The 15197-nt window shown below is 54.8% G+C and overlaps 7 protein-coding genes across 7 annotated transcripts; 5 read left to right on the top strand and 2 right to left on the bottom strand.

The window, feature by feature from the left end:
- Positions 1 to 132: 132 nt before the first annotated feature.
- On the bottom strand, positions 133 to 531 carry VDAG_03230 (uncharacterized protein; the record flags this gene model as incomplete). The annotated part of the gene is made up of 2 exons (XM_009657095.1): positions 133 to 324; positions 409 to 531. The coding sequence occupies 2 exons, from the start codon at positions 529 to 531 to the stop codon at positions 133 to 135; spliced, it is 315 nt and encodes a 104-aa protein (XP_009655390.1).
- A 704-nt stretch (positions 532 to 1235) lies between these two features.
- VDAG_03231 (uncharacterized protein) lies at positions 1236 to 2102 on the top strand (the record flags this gene model as incomplete). The annotated part of the gene is made up of 3 exons (XM_009657096.1): positions 1236 to 1259; positions 1509 to 1641; positions 1762 to 2102. The coding sequence occupies 3 exons, from the start codon at positions 1236 to 1238 to the stop codon at positions 1833 to 1835; spliced, it is 231 nt and encodes a 76-aa protein (XP_009655391.1). The 3' UTR covers positions 1836 to 2102.
- A 462-nt stretch (positions 2103 to 2564) lies between these two features.
- Positions 2565 to 5118, top strand: VDAG_03232 (oligosaccharyl transferase STT3 subunit; the record flags this gene model as incomplete). Its single annotated transcript, XM_009657097.1, has 5 exons — positions 2565 to 2691; positions 2825 to 2848; positions 2915 to 3589; positions 3647 to 4796; positions 4848 to 5118. The coding sequence occupies 5 exons, from the start codon at positions 2565 to 2567 to the stop codon at positions 5116 to 5118; spliced, it is 2247 nt and encodes a 748-aa protein (XP_009655392.1).
- An 889-nt stretch (positions 5119 to 6007) lies between these two features.
- On the top strand, positions 6008 to 8264 carry VDAG_03233 (uncharacterized protein; the record flags this gene model as incomplete). The annotated part of the gene is made up of 2 exons (XM_009657098.1): positions 6008 to 7093; positions 7146 to 8264. The coding sequence occupies 2 exons, from the start codon at positions 6008 to 6010 to the stop codon at positions 8262 to 8264; spliced, it is 2205 nt and encodes a 734-aa protein (XP_009655393.1).
- A 680-nt stretch (positions 8265 to 8944) lies between these two features.
- VDAG_03234 (uncharacterized protein) lies at positions 8945 to 10454 on the top strand (the record flags this gene model as incomplete). The annotated part of the gene is made up of 4 exons (XM_009657099.1): positions 8945 to 8993; positions 9069 to 9089; positions 9454 to 9735; positions 10018 to 10454. The coding sequence occupies 4 exons, from the start codon at positions 8945 to 8947 to the stop codon at positions 10452 to 10454; spliced, it is 789 nt and encodes a 262-aa protein (XP_009655394.1).
- Positions 10455 to 11364: 910 nt separating this feature from the next.
- Positions 11365 to 13103, top strand: VDAG_03235 (para-nitrobenzyl esterase; the record flags this gene model as incomplete). The annotated part of the gene is made up of 2 exons (XM_009657100.1): positions 11365 to 12046; positions 12106 to 13103. The coding sequence occupies 2 exons, from the start codon at positions 11365 to 11367 to the stop codon at positions 13101 to 13103; spliced, it is 1680 nt and encodes a 559-aa protein (XP_009655395.1).
- Positions 13104 to 13576: 473 nt separating this feature from the next.
- Positions 13577 to 15111, bottom strand: VDAG_03236 (alpha-galactosidase; the record flags this gene model as incomplete). The annotated part of the gene is made up of 2 exons (XM_009657101.1): positions 13577 to 14919; positions 15012 to 15111. 2 exons carry the CDS (start codon positions 15109 to 15111, stop codon positions 13577 to 13579), a joined length of 1443 nt encoding a protein of 480 aa, XP_009655396.1.
- Positions 15112 to 15197: the final 86 nt, after the last annotated feature.

Here is a 15197-nt window from a genome sequence, read left to right on the forward strand (position 1 = left end):
TGTACCCCCTGGCTGTAAGAGAAGATTCTTCTTGACAGGTGAAGGGTGGGCATTCAAAGACGGTGGTCAAAGGTATAGTCGTGAAGAACTGTGGCGGAGGAGGAGGCGGAGGCGCGGGCTGCAGCGCAGATGCTATGGCGACTTCTGATGTTTCGTTGCTAATCTCCCAGCTGACAGCACACTGTTGGGCCGGCTGCCCCTATGCGCCGGCGATGCCGCGCCTCCTGTGGTCGTGGATCCAGGGCGACTTTCTCCAACGAGGGTATTGATCAAAGCTTCGATATCGCGGCGATTGTCGCCACGCCCCGGTTGTGGTGCGATGAGCTACAATAGAAAATGTTGTGTTAGGACTTGGGTACTAGGTACATGTTGATGGCACACGCTATGGAGAAAGGAATAGCTACAAACCTCGCTGGGGCTGCCTATGCTCTGGCGAGTTGCTGTTGCTTGGTTTGCTCGGAGCTCCCTCTGCCGCTTGAGTTCTGCGAGCTTTGCCTTCTTGGCCAGGATTTCTTCACGACGTTGTTGCATGTTGCCGACTCCCTACTCCCATGACGGGAGCTGCCGGTTCTAAGCGTCGATGATTAGGGAGACGGTGGAATCTCACAGATTGGTCGATGCAATCAGTCAGGAGCCAGGCGGTGATGGTGTGTTGTGTTGAAGTCACGTCCAGCAGCGAGTTTCTGGAGCGATAGGGGTGGAGCTCGTGACAAGTGTTGAGGCGTGTTTGCTCGGGGAACTTTCATCAAGCCCACGTCGTCGCGATCCAGCGGCGTCAGTGGAGGAAACGACCCCTGTCTGTCCCTGAGGTGGACAGCTGCCCCCCTGTATCCACTCAAGGTACGAACTAAACCACCACGGGGCATTTCATCTGCGACAAGCTCAGGCGCGCGGGACGTGCCTGATTTGGCACGTGACTGGAGACGGCAAATGGCCGGGGAAATCATTCCATATCACGTAAGCATCCAGCTCGAAGCGCTGTTGGCTGGCCGCGGATGCGGTTGTCGTCCAAGCTCCCAGCGGGCCGGCGGATTGGAGTGACAAGCAACGAGGTCAATGGAAGGACCGGAAAATCTGCGGTTTCTCCCGAGCTTTTTACCAAAACTTCGCACTTCAACGTCCTAGCATCACTCCCTCCCACGGGCCAATTGACTGCCATTGTCGACCCGCGCGCTGCCCGATCATCCTCCCACATCACTCGAAATCCAGTCGCATCTCCCCAGACAACTTTCGCCATGTCTGCCTCATCCGGAGTCAACGTACGTCGAGCCGCGCCTCCTGGCCTAGTGGCCTCTTCCTCGCCGTTCAGGCTTCCCGCCTCACAGCTCAAAACCTCAACCCCTGCGCCGACTGCAACTTTCCTCCATCCATCCATCCGAACGATTTTTACAAGCGTCGACGATCGATTCTTGGTAGCACTGATTTGATCGCTAACCCGTCACTCGGTTTACAGGTCCTTCGCTACACTGCCCTCGGCCTGGGTATCTTCTACGGGCTTCTCCCACCAGCGATCCATCACTGCTAGCCAGAAGGCCGCCGCGGCGCAGAAGGAGTACGACCACAAGCAGCAGCTCATCAACCAGGCCAAGGCCGAATACGCCAAGAAGAACTCTCCCGTCGCCGCCGCGACGACCAGCTCAGGTACGACTCTCGTAGTTGGCACACGGGTCCATGCGAGCGAAGCCACCGAGGCTGCTCTTCAATCTCGACGACCTCTCGTTGCCTTGCGCATGTGGTCTACCAAAGCTAACCTGTCAATAGCCAACCAGGACCCGCTGGACCCTAAGTTCGATCTTGAGGCTTATCTCACCAACCTGGCGAAGGAAAACCCGTAATGGAAATGAGTGTGAGGATGAATGTGGAGGAACGCGAAGGGACAAGACGCAACCAGAATTGAGGAGGGCTCTGCGCAGGGACACGACATGCTCTCCCACGAGCATTGAGGGATAGAGTGGCGGGACTTTCATCGGGTGGGCAGCTCCGAAAGGTGTTGCGCTCGAACGCCATGGCATAGACATTTCCTTTTGCCTCCGCTTGACTGGATGTACATGTGTACAATAGGCTCGACTAGATGACTGAAATAATGCAGTCATGGGATTCAAGGGTGTGATGTGGTGACGTGATCTGCTTTCTGGATGCTGCGCCGAGCTGGCCTGCACACGGTATACACAGTGCCTGTGAAGACTTGTATGAGGTGTGATTGTCCACAACAAAATGGCCAACTCACGCCACCTCCAAGTGCATTCCATATCGTCAACAAGAACACGGGAGCCAGCATCCATTCGTTGACCATCATCATCGCTCTTTGTCCTCATCTGCATGGTCAATGCAACAAAGCGAAAGATTGGCTGATTATTATGTAGCAAAACGAAATGTATTGCGGTTCCACCTCACTATGTATGTAGCCGGACTTTCCCCCTTCTGCACCCCTGCAAGATTGCGTGTATACGGGGTCACAGAAGCTCAAGCTGTCCTTCTGCACGCCTGGAGCGTTCATCGACGACATCAATCCCACCACGTCGTCTCCCAACTTCAGCATTGTCTTTCCACCATTCACGGCCACAATGTCGGCCCAAACAGTGGAAACCTCCTTCGGAGGCAGCACACAGAAGACAAGGAGCTTCTTACGCGTGATCATCTTACTCCTGATTGCGGCAGCTGGCGTTGCAAGCCGTCTGTTCTCTGTCATTCGTAAGTGCTCCTCCCCCAAAGTCCAAATAGGCTGGCCACGAAGACCACTCCCACCTCATTATTGTGTCCTCAATTGACAGCGCACACATGACTGCAGCTTAAGGATAACGTCGCTAATCTTGATTGCCAATAGGTTTTGAATCCATCATCCACGAATGTTCGTTGTTGCCGATTCCCCGCTCTCCCCCCGAATACTAGAATGTCGTACTGACCCCGAACCCAGTCGACCCGTGGTTCAACTTCCGGGCCACCAAATATCTCGTTGCCAATGGAGTCTACAGCTTCTGGGACTGGTTTGATGACCGCACTTGGCACCCTCTTGGTCGGGTCACCGGAGGAACTCTCTACCCTGGTCTCATGGTCACCAGCGGTGCCATTTACCATGCTCTCCGAGCCCTTACGATTCCCGTCGATATCCGCAACATCTGCGTCCTCCTGGCGCCGGCCTTCTCGGGCCTGACGGCTTTCGCAGCTTACCTTCTTACCAACGAGATGACCACCTCGCCTTCCGCCGGTCTTCTCGCCGCGGCCTTCATGGGTATTACCCCCGGTTACATCTCACGTTCCGTGGCTGGCAGCTACGATAACGAGGCTATCGCCATCTTCCTGCTTGTCTTTACCTTCTTCCTCTGGATCAAGGCGCTCAAGCTCGGTTCTATCCTTTGGGCCTCTCTGTGTGCCCTCTTCTACGGATACATGGTTGCCTCGTGGGGTGGCTACGCCTTCATCACCAACATGCTGCCCGTCCACGCCCTCGTGCTCGTCGCCACGGGCAGGTACAGCACCAGGCTGTACGTCTCGTACACGACTTGGTATGCCCTTGGCACCGTGGCCGCTATGAACATTCCTTTTGTCGGTTTCCTGCCCATCAAAACCAGCGAGCACATGCCCGCTCTCGGTAAGTCGAATTCTGGGTGCTCAGATTGATGACGATAGTCAAACTGACAAAGAAAAGGCATGTTCGGATTCTTGCAGTTGGTGGCCTTCATCGACTATGTCCGTAGCGCACTCCCTGCCCGCCAGTTCCAAAACTTCCTCTACACCATGGTTGCCCTCACTTTTGGCCTCGGCCTCGCTGGCGTCGTTGCCTTGACTCAGCTCGGATACATCGCCCCCTGGGGTGGCCGCTTTTACTCCCTGTGGGACACGGGCTATGCCAAGATTCACATCCCCATCATCGCGTCCGTTTCAGAGCACCAGCCCACTGCCTGGCCTGCATTCTTCTTCGACCTGAACATGATGATTTGGCTGTTCCCCGCCGGTATCTACCTCTGCTTCCAGGAGCTTCGCGACGAACACATCTTCCTCGTGCTGTACGCTGTGCTTGGCAGCTACTTCGCCGGTGTCATGGTTCGTCTCATGCTCACTCTGACGCCCTGTGTCTGCGTTGCTGCCGCCATGGCCGCCTCGCAGCTTCTTGACACCTTCCTGACCCGCTGGTCTCCCTCTGCCGAAGCCTACGAAGCTGCTGAGGATACTGCCGAAACCGCCCCGAAGAAGTCAAACAAGGGACTGAAGTCTACGACCAAGCCCTACGTCGGTATCTACACTCTGCTGTCCAAGAGTCTTGTCGTTGGTGCCATTGGTGCCTACTTGCTCCTTTTCGTCCTTCATTGCACCTGGGTCACCTCCAACGCTTACTCTTCGCCCTCCGTCGTTCTTGCCAGTCGCATGCCCGACGGCAGCCAGCACATCATTGATGACTACCGCGAGGCGTACCAGTGGATCCGCCAGAACACCAAGGAGGACGCCAAGATCATGGCTTGGTGGGACTATGGCTACCAGATTGGCGGCATGGCTGACCGCCCCACTCTCGTGGACAACAACACTTGGAACAACACTCACATTGCTACTGTTGGTAAGGCTATGGCCTCCCGCGAGGAGGTCAGTTACCCCATCATGCGCCAGCACGAGGTCGACTACGTTCTGGTTGTGTTTGGCGGTCTTCTCGGCTACTCCGGTGACGACATCAACAAATTCCTCTGGATGGTTCGTATCGCCGAGGGTATCTGGCCTGATGAGGTTCAGGAGCGCAGCTTCTTCACACCCCGTGGCGAGTACCGTGTCGACGAGGGCGCCACTGACACTATGAAGAACAGCTTGATGTAAGTTTGCCCTGAGTTGTCAAACTATGCAGTTGCTAATGCACAGTCCAGGTACAAGATGTCTTACTACAACTACCACACGCTCTTCCCTGCTGGCCAGGCACAGGACAGGGTTCGTGGAGTACGTATTCCCTCGGAAGGTCCTACTCTTGACACGGTCGAGGAGGCGTTCACGAGCGAGAACTGGATCATCCGCATTTACAAGGTCAAGGACCTCGACAACATTGGCCGTGACCACGCGGCCGTCAGCGCCTTCAACAAGGGCCAAAAGAAGAAGAAGGCCATCAAGAAGCGTGGACCCCGCGTTCTGCGGTCGGACTAGAAGTGCAGGCGGGCGAGCGAGCCAACAGCCGCCGTGTAGCGATGACTTGACGACAAGAGCTCATCACGGGAGCTTACCTCGATATTTCCTTTACTTTGGCTTGGAGGACATGGGCTTGGGGGATACCATCAGCCGATCGGCAGAAGGCCCGGCATGTACCTAGACACAAAAGCAGAAGACTTGGCTCTGGTAGTTGTATACCAAATGTACTATTTGACAACATTAGCGTGCGATGGGCGTCGTAAACGCTTTCTGTTGGCCAAGCGTCCTCATCCAAGGAAAACATTGCGAATGGCGGTGGCTCGACGGCTACCGCGGACATGATTTGTCCAAACCAAGCAGACCATCCTCTATGAATCACTTCTGAACACAAACCAAGAAGTACACTCTTCCTGGCTTCATCTTCACCCCCACTCTTACAACCACCAATGATGTGCTGCAAAGACACCAACACTCGTTGACTTGTTGCGCTTTAGCTATCAAGTGCATAATGTCGGGTCCAGAAGTCAAGAAAAGGAAGTCATTCGTACGTCTCAAGAAAGGTCTTCGGTACGTTTGATTTCATGGCACTTGTCATCCCGATCTATGTTTCCCGACTAGTGGTCTAAAATCAAAACATCACCACGCGCCTTCCTTGAGCGGCCTGTGGAGGTCAAGCCCTGCAAGAGCGGCACTTCTCTCCGAGCTCCTGCCGTTCCCTCTGCTACATTCTTCTCTCCCCACGCTTTGGGCACAGCTCTCTAATATTTTTTTTTCCCACAGACGCTGGACCAGTATTGCCAACCTTGATCTTTCCTCACAGCCCTCTTCTTCTAGCTTAACCACCTACCCATCGAAGGCTGCATCGCACACAACATACAATACGAAGGGGCTACGACGACAGCACAGTATGAACGAGAGTCGGCGGCATAATAAGGGCTCCATCCTTGCTACCCTTGGGGAAGCACTGGGTATCTCGTCCCGCCGCGAAGGAGACAAGTATCAGAGGGTGGCGCGATCTTCGAGCCGCAAGCACCTACGCGATACCACACCGCGAGATCTCTACAACGTGGAGGTCTATCCTCAACGTAGAAATGGCCAAGGCGGTCGCAGATCAGGTTACGTCTCGTCACCATATCCTTCTGAGCTCGAGATTCGCGGTGCAGTCAGCTCTGATGAAGACAGCGACACCAGCAGCACCTCCAGCGACACTGACGAGCGCCATCCCAAGCAACAGTCTCGTGCCACCATTCATCGCCGCAGAATAACATTGGGTCAGAAAGAGTCGTCTTCAGACAGCTCAACTTGCCGTACCGAGTCAACATCAACGGGAAACTACCGACTGGGTCCTTCCGACATGACGGAGTCTACGTTTTCTATATTTGAGGACGTGAAGCCAACTTCCAAGCATAGACACAATCCTCTCCCAAAGGAAGAGTTCCGCAAAGCAATAGCAGAATTCGAGAAGGACTACACTCACAAGCTGGAGAGCTCCAAGATTGTTGGATCCAAGCAGCCAGATAAGGAAATGACTGATTCGACACGACGCCCGCTTTGTGCATCCAACAGTGTAGGCAACCAGGGGGGCAAGGATTTCTTGTCAGACGACGAGACGGTCGTCGATGCCACTGATCTTCAAGTTCGCGACAATACTCTCGAAGGCAGATCTCGGTCAAGTATGATGCTCGACGGGCACTTTTGCGCAGGATGCGGCATTCGACGAGCCACGAGGCATCAGGTAGAGAGAGCGCAGAGTGCCAGCGATACGGCCTGGAAAAATCTTTGCCAGCCGTGCCTCAAGAAGTACTGCGACGGCAAAAAATACCCAGTGGATGCTTTCGGGCATCTGTGCTGGGGTTGCGGCTTTGCCCGGTCTGCCCATTTCCATAAACAGCACCCCGTGGGTGAAGGAAAGCCTGTGCCCAACATCTGCAGCTTTTGCCGGCTTCAGAGAAGTAAGAAGAGCGAAATGCTCAATGAAGAGCCTGTCAAAAAGGTATGTTAGCTCTAGATGAAGATACTACTGCCTTCCTGCTAACGCCGCGAAGCCTTCTAACACCAAGGTACGGTCCAGCGTGGCCAAAGGCTCTTCTGCTGGAGTTGCAAAGACACCGGGGCCTTACACACCGACGAAAAGTACCGCGATTACTTCTCACAAAGCTTCTCACCCACTCGGTCGTCACCGGCGTCGTCGTAGCCATGGACAAGGTTTGGTTAAGGAGGCTTCACCGTCGACGCCAAGTTCTATCTACAGACAACCAACTGTAGAATCAGACTCGGACACAAGCAAGAGCGATTGTAAGGCTTCAACGGTTTCAGCCGATGTCATTCTCGAACCAAAGCCTGTGATGGCCGCGGTTGTGGAAGAAGATCAGCCGCCGCCTGTCGAACGGCGCATGAAAGCTGCGCCAGCTGTTGTGAAGACTGCCCAGTACCATTCGCCTCTCATCAATGGGCAGGGGCAGAAAGCTCGGCGTCCTCGGAAGACCTTTACAAAGCCTGCTCCCGAATTTCCTCAAGCTTTCCACGAAACTGAACACGTCCGTCAACGGAAGTACGAGGACTCAGCACCGCCGGTGGCTCAAGGCTCAGGTGCTTCTTTGCACCCACAAGCAAAGGCTGTGAAGGTTGCTCAAGACTCTAACGGAACTTCTGATCCATTCGTAGAGTACATGTCTCAAGGTCAGGCTCCAGATCGCAAGTATTCTGCGCAGTGTGACACACCTCAGCATGGTTATCGACCTCAACAATACGCTCACAACTCGTTCGCCCCAAATGAGACGTACATTCATAGCTCAGGGGCCTCATACCAAGAGAAACAGCGGATAGCGCGCGAACGTGCACACTACTTCGCCAACATGAGCTCCCAGCGCTCAACTAGCCAGCATCCGCGGTCTTCCAACGCGTTCCGAGGTCCTGCCAATCCTGAGCACTCAGGTGTTCGACCTTCAACTTCTGGATGCGATGGCAGATATGAGCCCGGCAATAAACCACGAGAGTCTCATTACTCATTCGAAGACCCGATTCCTTTTTTCTCGACTCGCTCGCATCGTCAGCCCGTGTTTCCGGAGCCTGGTTTTATCGAGGAGCTTCCTTCTGACGATGAGTCTGCTTCCCCTGGCTCAACCAAAGCCAACGTCGGGCAGACGCTCACGGCTCTAGAATAAAATGCCGTCTCTCTCCACTAAGAGGGATTGCTGACTTATAACCAGTCTGTCAAATCAGGCAATGTGTTGCTTCCGCTTCTGTTTCCGAGCTTCGAAGCTACTCCTATTTGTACGACTATCAGCTTGAGAGAGCCGCCTTCTCTGTTTCTGCAAAACGCTTTGCACCTTGCAATCAATTACCAATTATGGATCGTGGATTGTGTCAAAGTCTTGTATAAAAGTCAGCTTATTCAAAGAAGAGGAAGAGGAATTGAATCACATCTTGCATCTCTCCAATCGTATCAACCTTTCAGGTTTTGACCATCAGCGTTCGGTCAAGTTCACCCGTTTTATAGCCTAACCTTCTGTGCAACCAACTTGACGAGCTCTGCTGCTTATGTTCCCGGCTTGGAAAACCTCGCTTTGGTTGCCACTTGACTTAAGTTTACCAGTGGCAGGCACCGAGGCCTTTCCAGGTTGGTTGATCAAAACCTCCGCTTGGGATGTGTCAACCCACGTCAACGCCGTTTCACATAAGATTCGCATACCCCTCATGCTAGATCGACCATGCTTCATGAAAGCGGTGATTGCCTTGATGATGATGATAAATATTCGGCTACCTCATGTCTTAGGTTATGGGATGCCACAGGCTGATACTTGCCATCCACTCGGCCAACAAGCCATATGCGGGAGGCCTACCAATGTGCTACGGCTGGCCCGAAAGGGGCTCCTGTCAGCCCTCACATAGTCGTAAGTGCCTCGCGGCAGCTATCCATTTAAGCTTGAAGGATACGTGCTGAATCAACGACATTGTTTCTGTTGGAGGGGGTCAAGTGCGAAAGGAAGGTGTGTATTGCATAAGGTAGCTAGGTATTCTATAGGACAGGAGGTTGCCTGGAACTAAACTATGGCACAAGGTGAATGCCTATACAGCGTCAACGGGCCCAACCCGTGACACAATGCATATCACACAATCTATTGGTGTTCTCCCCTTCAGGAACCCCAGTCACCGAGTTCTCCTTTGATTTTAGATCTTTTCTTCCCCCAAACGCAATCAGGTGCGAACATGAAGTATTCGCTTTCTAACCAGAAACGCGTTCACCTAGCTTGCCGGTCGATTTCAAGGGCAGCCGTTCCAAAGTCAAGAAAGCCAAGGCAATACGGAAGGCACTCAATATCCATAAAGCGAATCTTGGCCTTGTTTCGCTAGGATTCTCTCACGAAAAAATACTCGAGATCGTGCAACACTTGTGCACAGTTGGAGTTTTCGAGTCCGAAGACCGGGCTGACGCCGAGTTTGCTGATCCATGTCCGGTGCAACAGGATCCTGTCCCGAAGCTCGAAACGCCCAAGGCCAGCAGTTCAGAGCCTGTGAGGAGTCCCTCGACGGTCTCCGACGCGTCTCAGGAAAATACCCAGGCTGTAAAGGGGGGAAAGAGCGCGCCGCCCGGTTCTGCGACTGACAACCACGGCTTTACACAAGCTACTGCGGGTTAGTTCCTCAGATATCACCCTTTTGCAGATGACCCTGGCTAGTATTTCAGATTTGTTTCCTTCTACTATGAAACACGACGCACCGTCGACTCCAACCTTGCACTCGTTTTGTTTCCCTTACGAAGCACAGCATTTTGTACTCGAAACGACGCAGCGCATAGCTGAAGAGTGCTGCTTCGACTTTGCGACGAAGTGGTTCCCCGACGTCCTGCGGGCCAAAGACTGGGACTGTGCCGTGGCCGTTGAATGGACGACATGGCGCCAAGACTTTGGGCCAAAGTATTCAAGGAAAACTTCCCCAAGCTTCCTGACAACGCGTTGAGCGTTCCACAAGACACGCTTCGACGCATCTTTGCCCAACTCTCCGAGCTGAGGCATACCCCTGTGCATAGACTGCCCATCACCGCAGGGGATACTAGTCGCATCATCACGTCCGCGTTGAGTCTAGCCGAAGCGTTGCAGGATACTGCGCGTTCGGCGGTGCTGGCAGAGCTCATATCTGAGGTTGAGGAAGAAGCTAGGGCATTGGGACAGAACATCGTAGCTCTCGAGGCCCGCATCACACTGGAGCTGGAGGATGTTGACCGAGCCCGTCGAGAGCTTGATGCCGAGGAGCGCAGGATCCTTGCGCAGCAGACGGTCGAAGATTGGGAGTGCAGGAATGTCATTCGAAGTGTACTGATGGATTCTGAGAGAAAAGTCCTCGCGGATGACTAGTGTAGTTTGCAGTTCTTCATGAAAAACTTTGACGTGATGGATATTCCTATCGTCGTCAGGAACATCAAGGACGCGTCCGCTATGGCAGCCCCTGGAGCTCGACACGATCGCATTTTGGTCACGACATTGGGCCAAGTGACTTGTAGAGTCTTACCAGCCTTGGCGGAGATTGACCTGTGCCTAGACGCAAAACAGTTGATATTAGTTGTTTCCATGCTAGACAGAACCCTGAGGTATGGCCAGGAAAAAGGATCCAAGGTCGTGTGGTGAGATGGCTGGTCCATAAGCATGGCAACTCGGTGATATCCTGGCAGCCCGACAGGCCGTTCGAGCCGAAGCATGGCCAAGTGAGGGGCCTTTAGCTGTGTTTGCTTGCCTTGAGGAAAATGATTTTCCCGATTCGGCATGATCTCTACCATGCCAACGTGTACACCGACGTGCGGCCGGATTTCAGAAGTGTGACCAGGGACAATCAGTCTACCCCGGATCCAAAGAGGGGTGCTAAATAAAGGTGCCGGGGGCACTAATAAAGAATGAGGGGCGTCGGCAATCAACTTCGCAGCTCTTTTCTACGTCATTCCCGGGACCCCCTTGCTTAATGCCGGCCATGGCTCAATTTGAAGCTTGACCCATTGAATGGCACCATCAGAAGCTGTGGGAACCTTTGGCCATCAAAATCCAATGGTTGATTGCGTAGCAAACGTGCGAGCGACATCCGGCACCTAGTATAGCGGACCAGAGGAGTATCCCCGGAGATATGACTCGGCCCCTTCGACCAACTTGAGGGTTTGATGTTGTATAAAGCGGAATGAGCATCTTCCCTGGCCGCCAGCTTCGGCTGACTTGCGCGGGTTTTCGTCTACCTGACTGAACGACCGGAGAGACCGGTACTGTGTTCTTCACACACGCGATGAAAGCTACCACACTCTTCTGTTTCGCCGTCGCGACGGCTGCTGAATTCGTCTCAGCCAAGCCGGCCCCCGTCTACAACCAAGTCACCCTGAAGGGTTACGGTTCGTTCTACGGCACCGTCGTCAACGAAACAGTCAGCGGCAAACCTCTGGCCTCGACCGTCGATGCTTGGTTAGGCATTGACTATGCGAAGCAGCCCATCGGCAACAGGCGCTTTCAGAAACCTGACTGGCCAAAGGCCTTTCGAGGCACAAAGGCCTCCACAAAGAGCGGCAAGTCATGCATCCAGCGGGCCACGGCATCAGTTCCCCCGGAAAGCCAGTCTGAAGCATGTCTTCAGCTTGAGGTGTTCAGAACCAAAGGTGTTCCGCTGGACGAGAAGCTTCCCACGCTTGTATGGGTCCACGGTGGCGCATTCAACCATGGCAACCAGCAGGGTTTCGACGGCGCTGCCTTTGTCGCGAACTCGAAGGAGCCCCTGGTTGTCATCACTTTCAACTATCGTCTCGGCCCCCTGGGATCGCTGCCCTCGGAGCTTCTCCAGGATGCAGACCTCCTAAACCTTGGTGTGCTGGACCAGCAGCTGCTCCTGCGCTTCGTTCAGAGGTATGCCGCGTCGTTCGGAGCCGATCCGAAGACTGTGACGCTGGGCGGACTCAGCGCTGGAGGGCACGCGGTTGGTAAGTCTGCCATTGGGGTGGAAGTTTGTGACAGCACCCTGACAAAACTGATCTCATAGGCATCCACCACTTTCATGACTACGGCACGACAGCTGGAGAGAAGCTCTTCGCCCGCGTGATTTACGAGTCCGGTTCCGTGACAGCAAGAACCTTTCCCAACGCCACATATCCCCTCTACCAGACTCAGTACGTCGAGTTTCTCTCGTCCGTAGGATGCGATGGCCAAGCACGCAGCAAGGATGTCTTCAAGTGCCTCCGCAGCACCGACGTCGGCCGGATCCGAGACGCCGGGTACGAAGTATTTGCCAAGTACAACCCCGTCATCACCTGGCCATGGCAGCCGGTCAAGAACGCAGCGCTCTTCGAGAAGGCCGGATCTCAGTCCGGATATGACGAGACATTCTTCCACGTCCCGACGCTGGCGACGTCCGCAACGGACGAGGCAAAGGGGTTCATCCCCGGGACCCTCGAGACGGAAGCCGAATTCGTCGCCTTCATGAAGACGTCGGCCCCCGATCTGACAGAGAAGGACCTCGCGCTCCTCGTCAAGCTGTATCCCGACCCGGCGACGGACGCGAGCTCCCCGTACGCAAACTCCCCCAACAGCACGCAGTACAACCGCCTCGCCGCCGCCTGGACGGACTTTGCCTACCGTTGCCCCGTGCAAGAGACGGCATACAGGACGTCGGCGGCGGGCGCGCCAACGTGGAAGCTCCGGTGGGACACGAACAACGGCGCGCCCGCGTGGCAGGGGATCCCGCACGCCATCGACCGCACGTATGCCTGGGACGAGCCCGGCACGCAGTACCCCGAGCAGGGCCGCGCGTTCCACGCCTATCTCGCCAGTTTTGTGCTTTCTGGCGACCCGAACACGTACAGGGCTAGCGGCACGCCTGAGTGGCCTGGTTATGCGCCATCGGGCTACGGCGTCGACTCGACCCCGCCCAAGCAGCTTGTTGTGCAGCCTGGTGGACCGGCTGTGGAGGAAGATGCCGTGCGGAGGGAACAGTGCTTGTTTTGGAGGGATCCTGAGAGGGCGCCGAGGCTGCACAAGTGAGCAGAGATGAGACTTGAGTGAGGAGGTGTTGCTATGCCCCTGACTTTAGGAATCCGTGTGCCTTGTTGATAGAAAGAGGATGACCTGGGTGCAGCTCTTTGCTTTGACAACTATCCTTGCGGTAGAGACGTTTACTGTATAGGCTAGACAAGTTGCGCTTCAGCTGAACCTTAACTTTTTGATTCGCTCACGTCGGCTTTGAATGAGACTTTTCACATAATGTGCTAAGGCTGTGCTTCTCGCATGTATACTTTTAGTGTCCAGAACTCACATCATCCGCGGTTGAAAGCAGGAAACCCAGGGTTCTATCAGATTCATCTGTCAACCACCAGGTTTTTCTTGGCTTCTTCTTCGGAATAATACGTTCAGGCAGTCAAACGGCATTGAAGCAACGACTCGAAGTGCTCTTGGGTGGTATGAGTCTGGATCTCAGTTGTTTCACGGGGTTCCCGCACAACATCATATGGAAGCATCTACAGCTCCTCCTTGGTCATGGAGTACCTCTTCAACCCCGGGGCCTTGGTCCTCAATCTGTAGGCAACAACACCATGCCTCGGCACCTTGGCCTCAATGACGCCCCTTGCCTTGACTGAACCAATATGCTTGCCGAAAAGACGCTCATCGTCCTTGAGCAAGCCCTCCTTGTACGGCAGCTCAGTCGAATTATACCACTTGGTTATCTCGAACAGATTCGCCGCCTTGTCTCCATCCTTCTTCTCACTGGCGTCGACAAGACCCTCCGCAACGTCATCAGACATGCGGTTAGCCCAGAGATCATAAATTTGCCACTCATGTTGCACCTGTTCCGCCGAGCCCCCCGGACCATCCCTAACAAAGACCTCCTCGAGATCAATCTTCATCTTACGGTCCTCGTCCGCCGCGTTCAAAAATGCAACGACCTGGTCACCGTTTGCCAACCACCCACTCCAGACTTGCGTCTCGCCGACGCCGTACTTGTCCTTCTTGACGTCGTAGTCAATGGCCACGCGCAGGGCTGACCTCGCCGCCGGGTCCTGGCTCACAGCGATGATAGCCGGGTTATTCAGAATCGTCAGCGCCGAGGCAGAGAGCTTCCTCAGGTCGGTGCCGATGAGCAGCGGGCTCTTGACGAGCGCCCACATGGTGAAGTGCGCCTTGTACTCGTCATCCGTCATGCCACCCTGCCCGACCTCGAGCATGTCGAGGTCGTTCCAGCCGCCGGGTTGCGCGCGGTCAGCATATGCGGCGACCTTGTTGAGGATGTTCAACACAGAGCAGTGCGTGCCCCACGATGTGCACAACGGGTTGCTCGGGTCTTCGCAGCTACAAAGCACGTCGGGCCGCGAAAACGAGTCGTAGATGTCGCCTGACATGCGCCACGAGTTGGCAATGGAAACGCCCCAAGAGTAGACGTAGTCCTCGCCCCAGTTGCACAGAGAGTAGACCATCGGCCTGCCGGTGGCATTCAGAGCTTTGCGCATCGTGTTGAAACGGTCGAAGGAGATCTTGGGGGACCCGTGGCGACCCATGGAATAGCAATTGTCGTATTTCAGATAATCGACGCCCCAGGCTGCGAAGGACTTGGCATCATTCTCTTCCCAGTCGAGAGAGCCCGGGTAGCGGGCGCAGGTCATCTCACCAGCGGTGCCGTACATGCCAAAGAGCATGCCCATGTCATGAATGGCGTCCGAGACCGCCTTCATGCCACTCGGAAACTTGGTGCGGTCCTCGTACTGGAAGCCATCCTCATCACGACCGCCGGACCAGCAGTCGTCGAGGACGACATAGTTGTAGCCCAGGTCGCGAAGGCCAAGGTCGACAAGCTTTTTGGATGTGTCTAGGAGCAGAGCCTCCGAGACGTCACACCCGAGTGCGTTCCAGTTGTTCTGATACGGTGAGCATGTCTGTCGCCGGCACAGAGGGACGCACGTACCCATCCCATCTGTGGCGTCCTTGCGAGGCCATTGTTCAGGGCGCTGACAACACTTATTAGAGATACGATGGTGGACGTTGTGGCAAGTGGTGCCATGATTGCGATGAATGGCGGAGAAGCTCTATGTGCGTGTATCCGACAAGGGATGCCCTGGTCCAGGATTGAGTCTTGGGCAAGTAATT

This window comes from Verticillium dahliae, genomic scaffold (genome assembly GCF_000150675.1).
Source record: "Verticillium dahliae VdLs.17 supercont1.5 genomic scaffold, whole genome shotgun sequence".
Taxonomy (NCBI): domain Eukaryota; kingdom Fungi; phylum Ascomycota; class Sordariomycetes; order Glomerellales; family Plectosphaerellaceae; genus Verticillium; species Verticillium dahliae.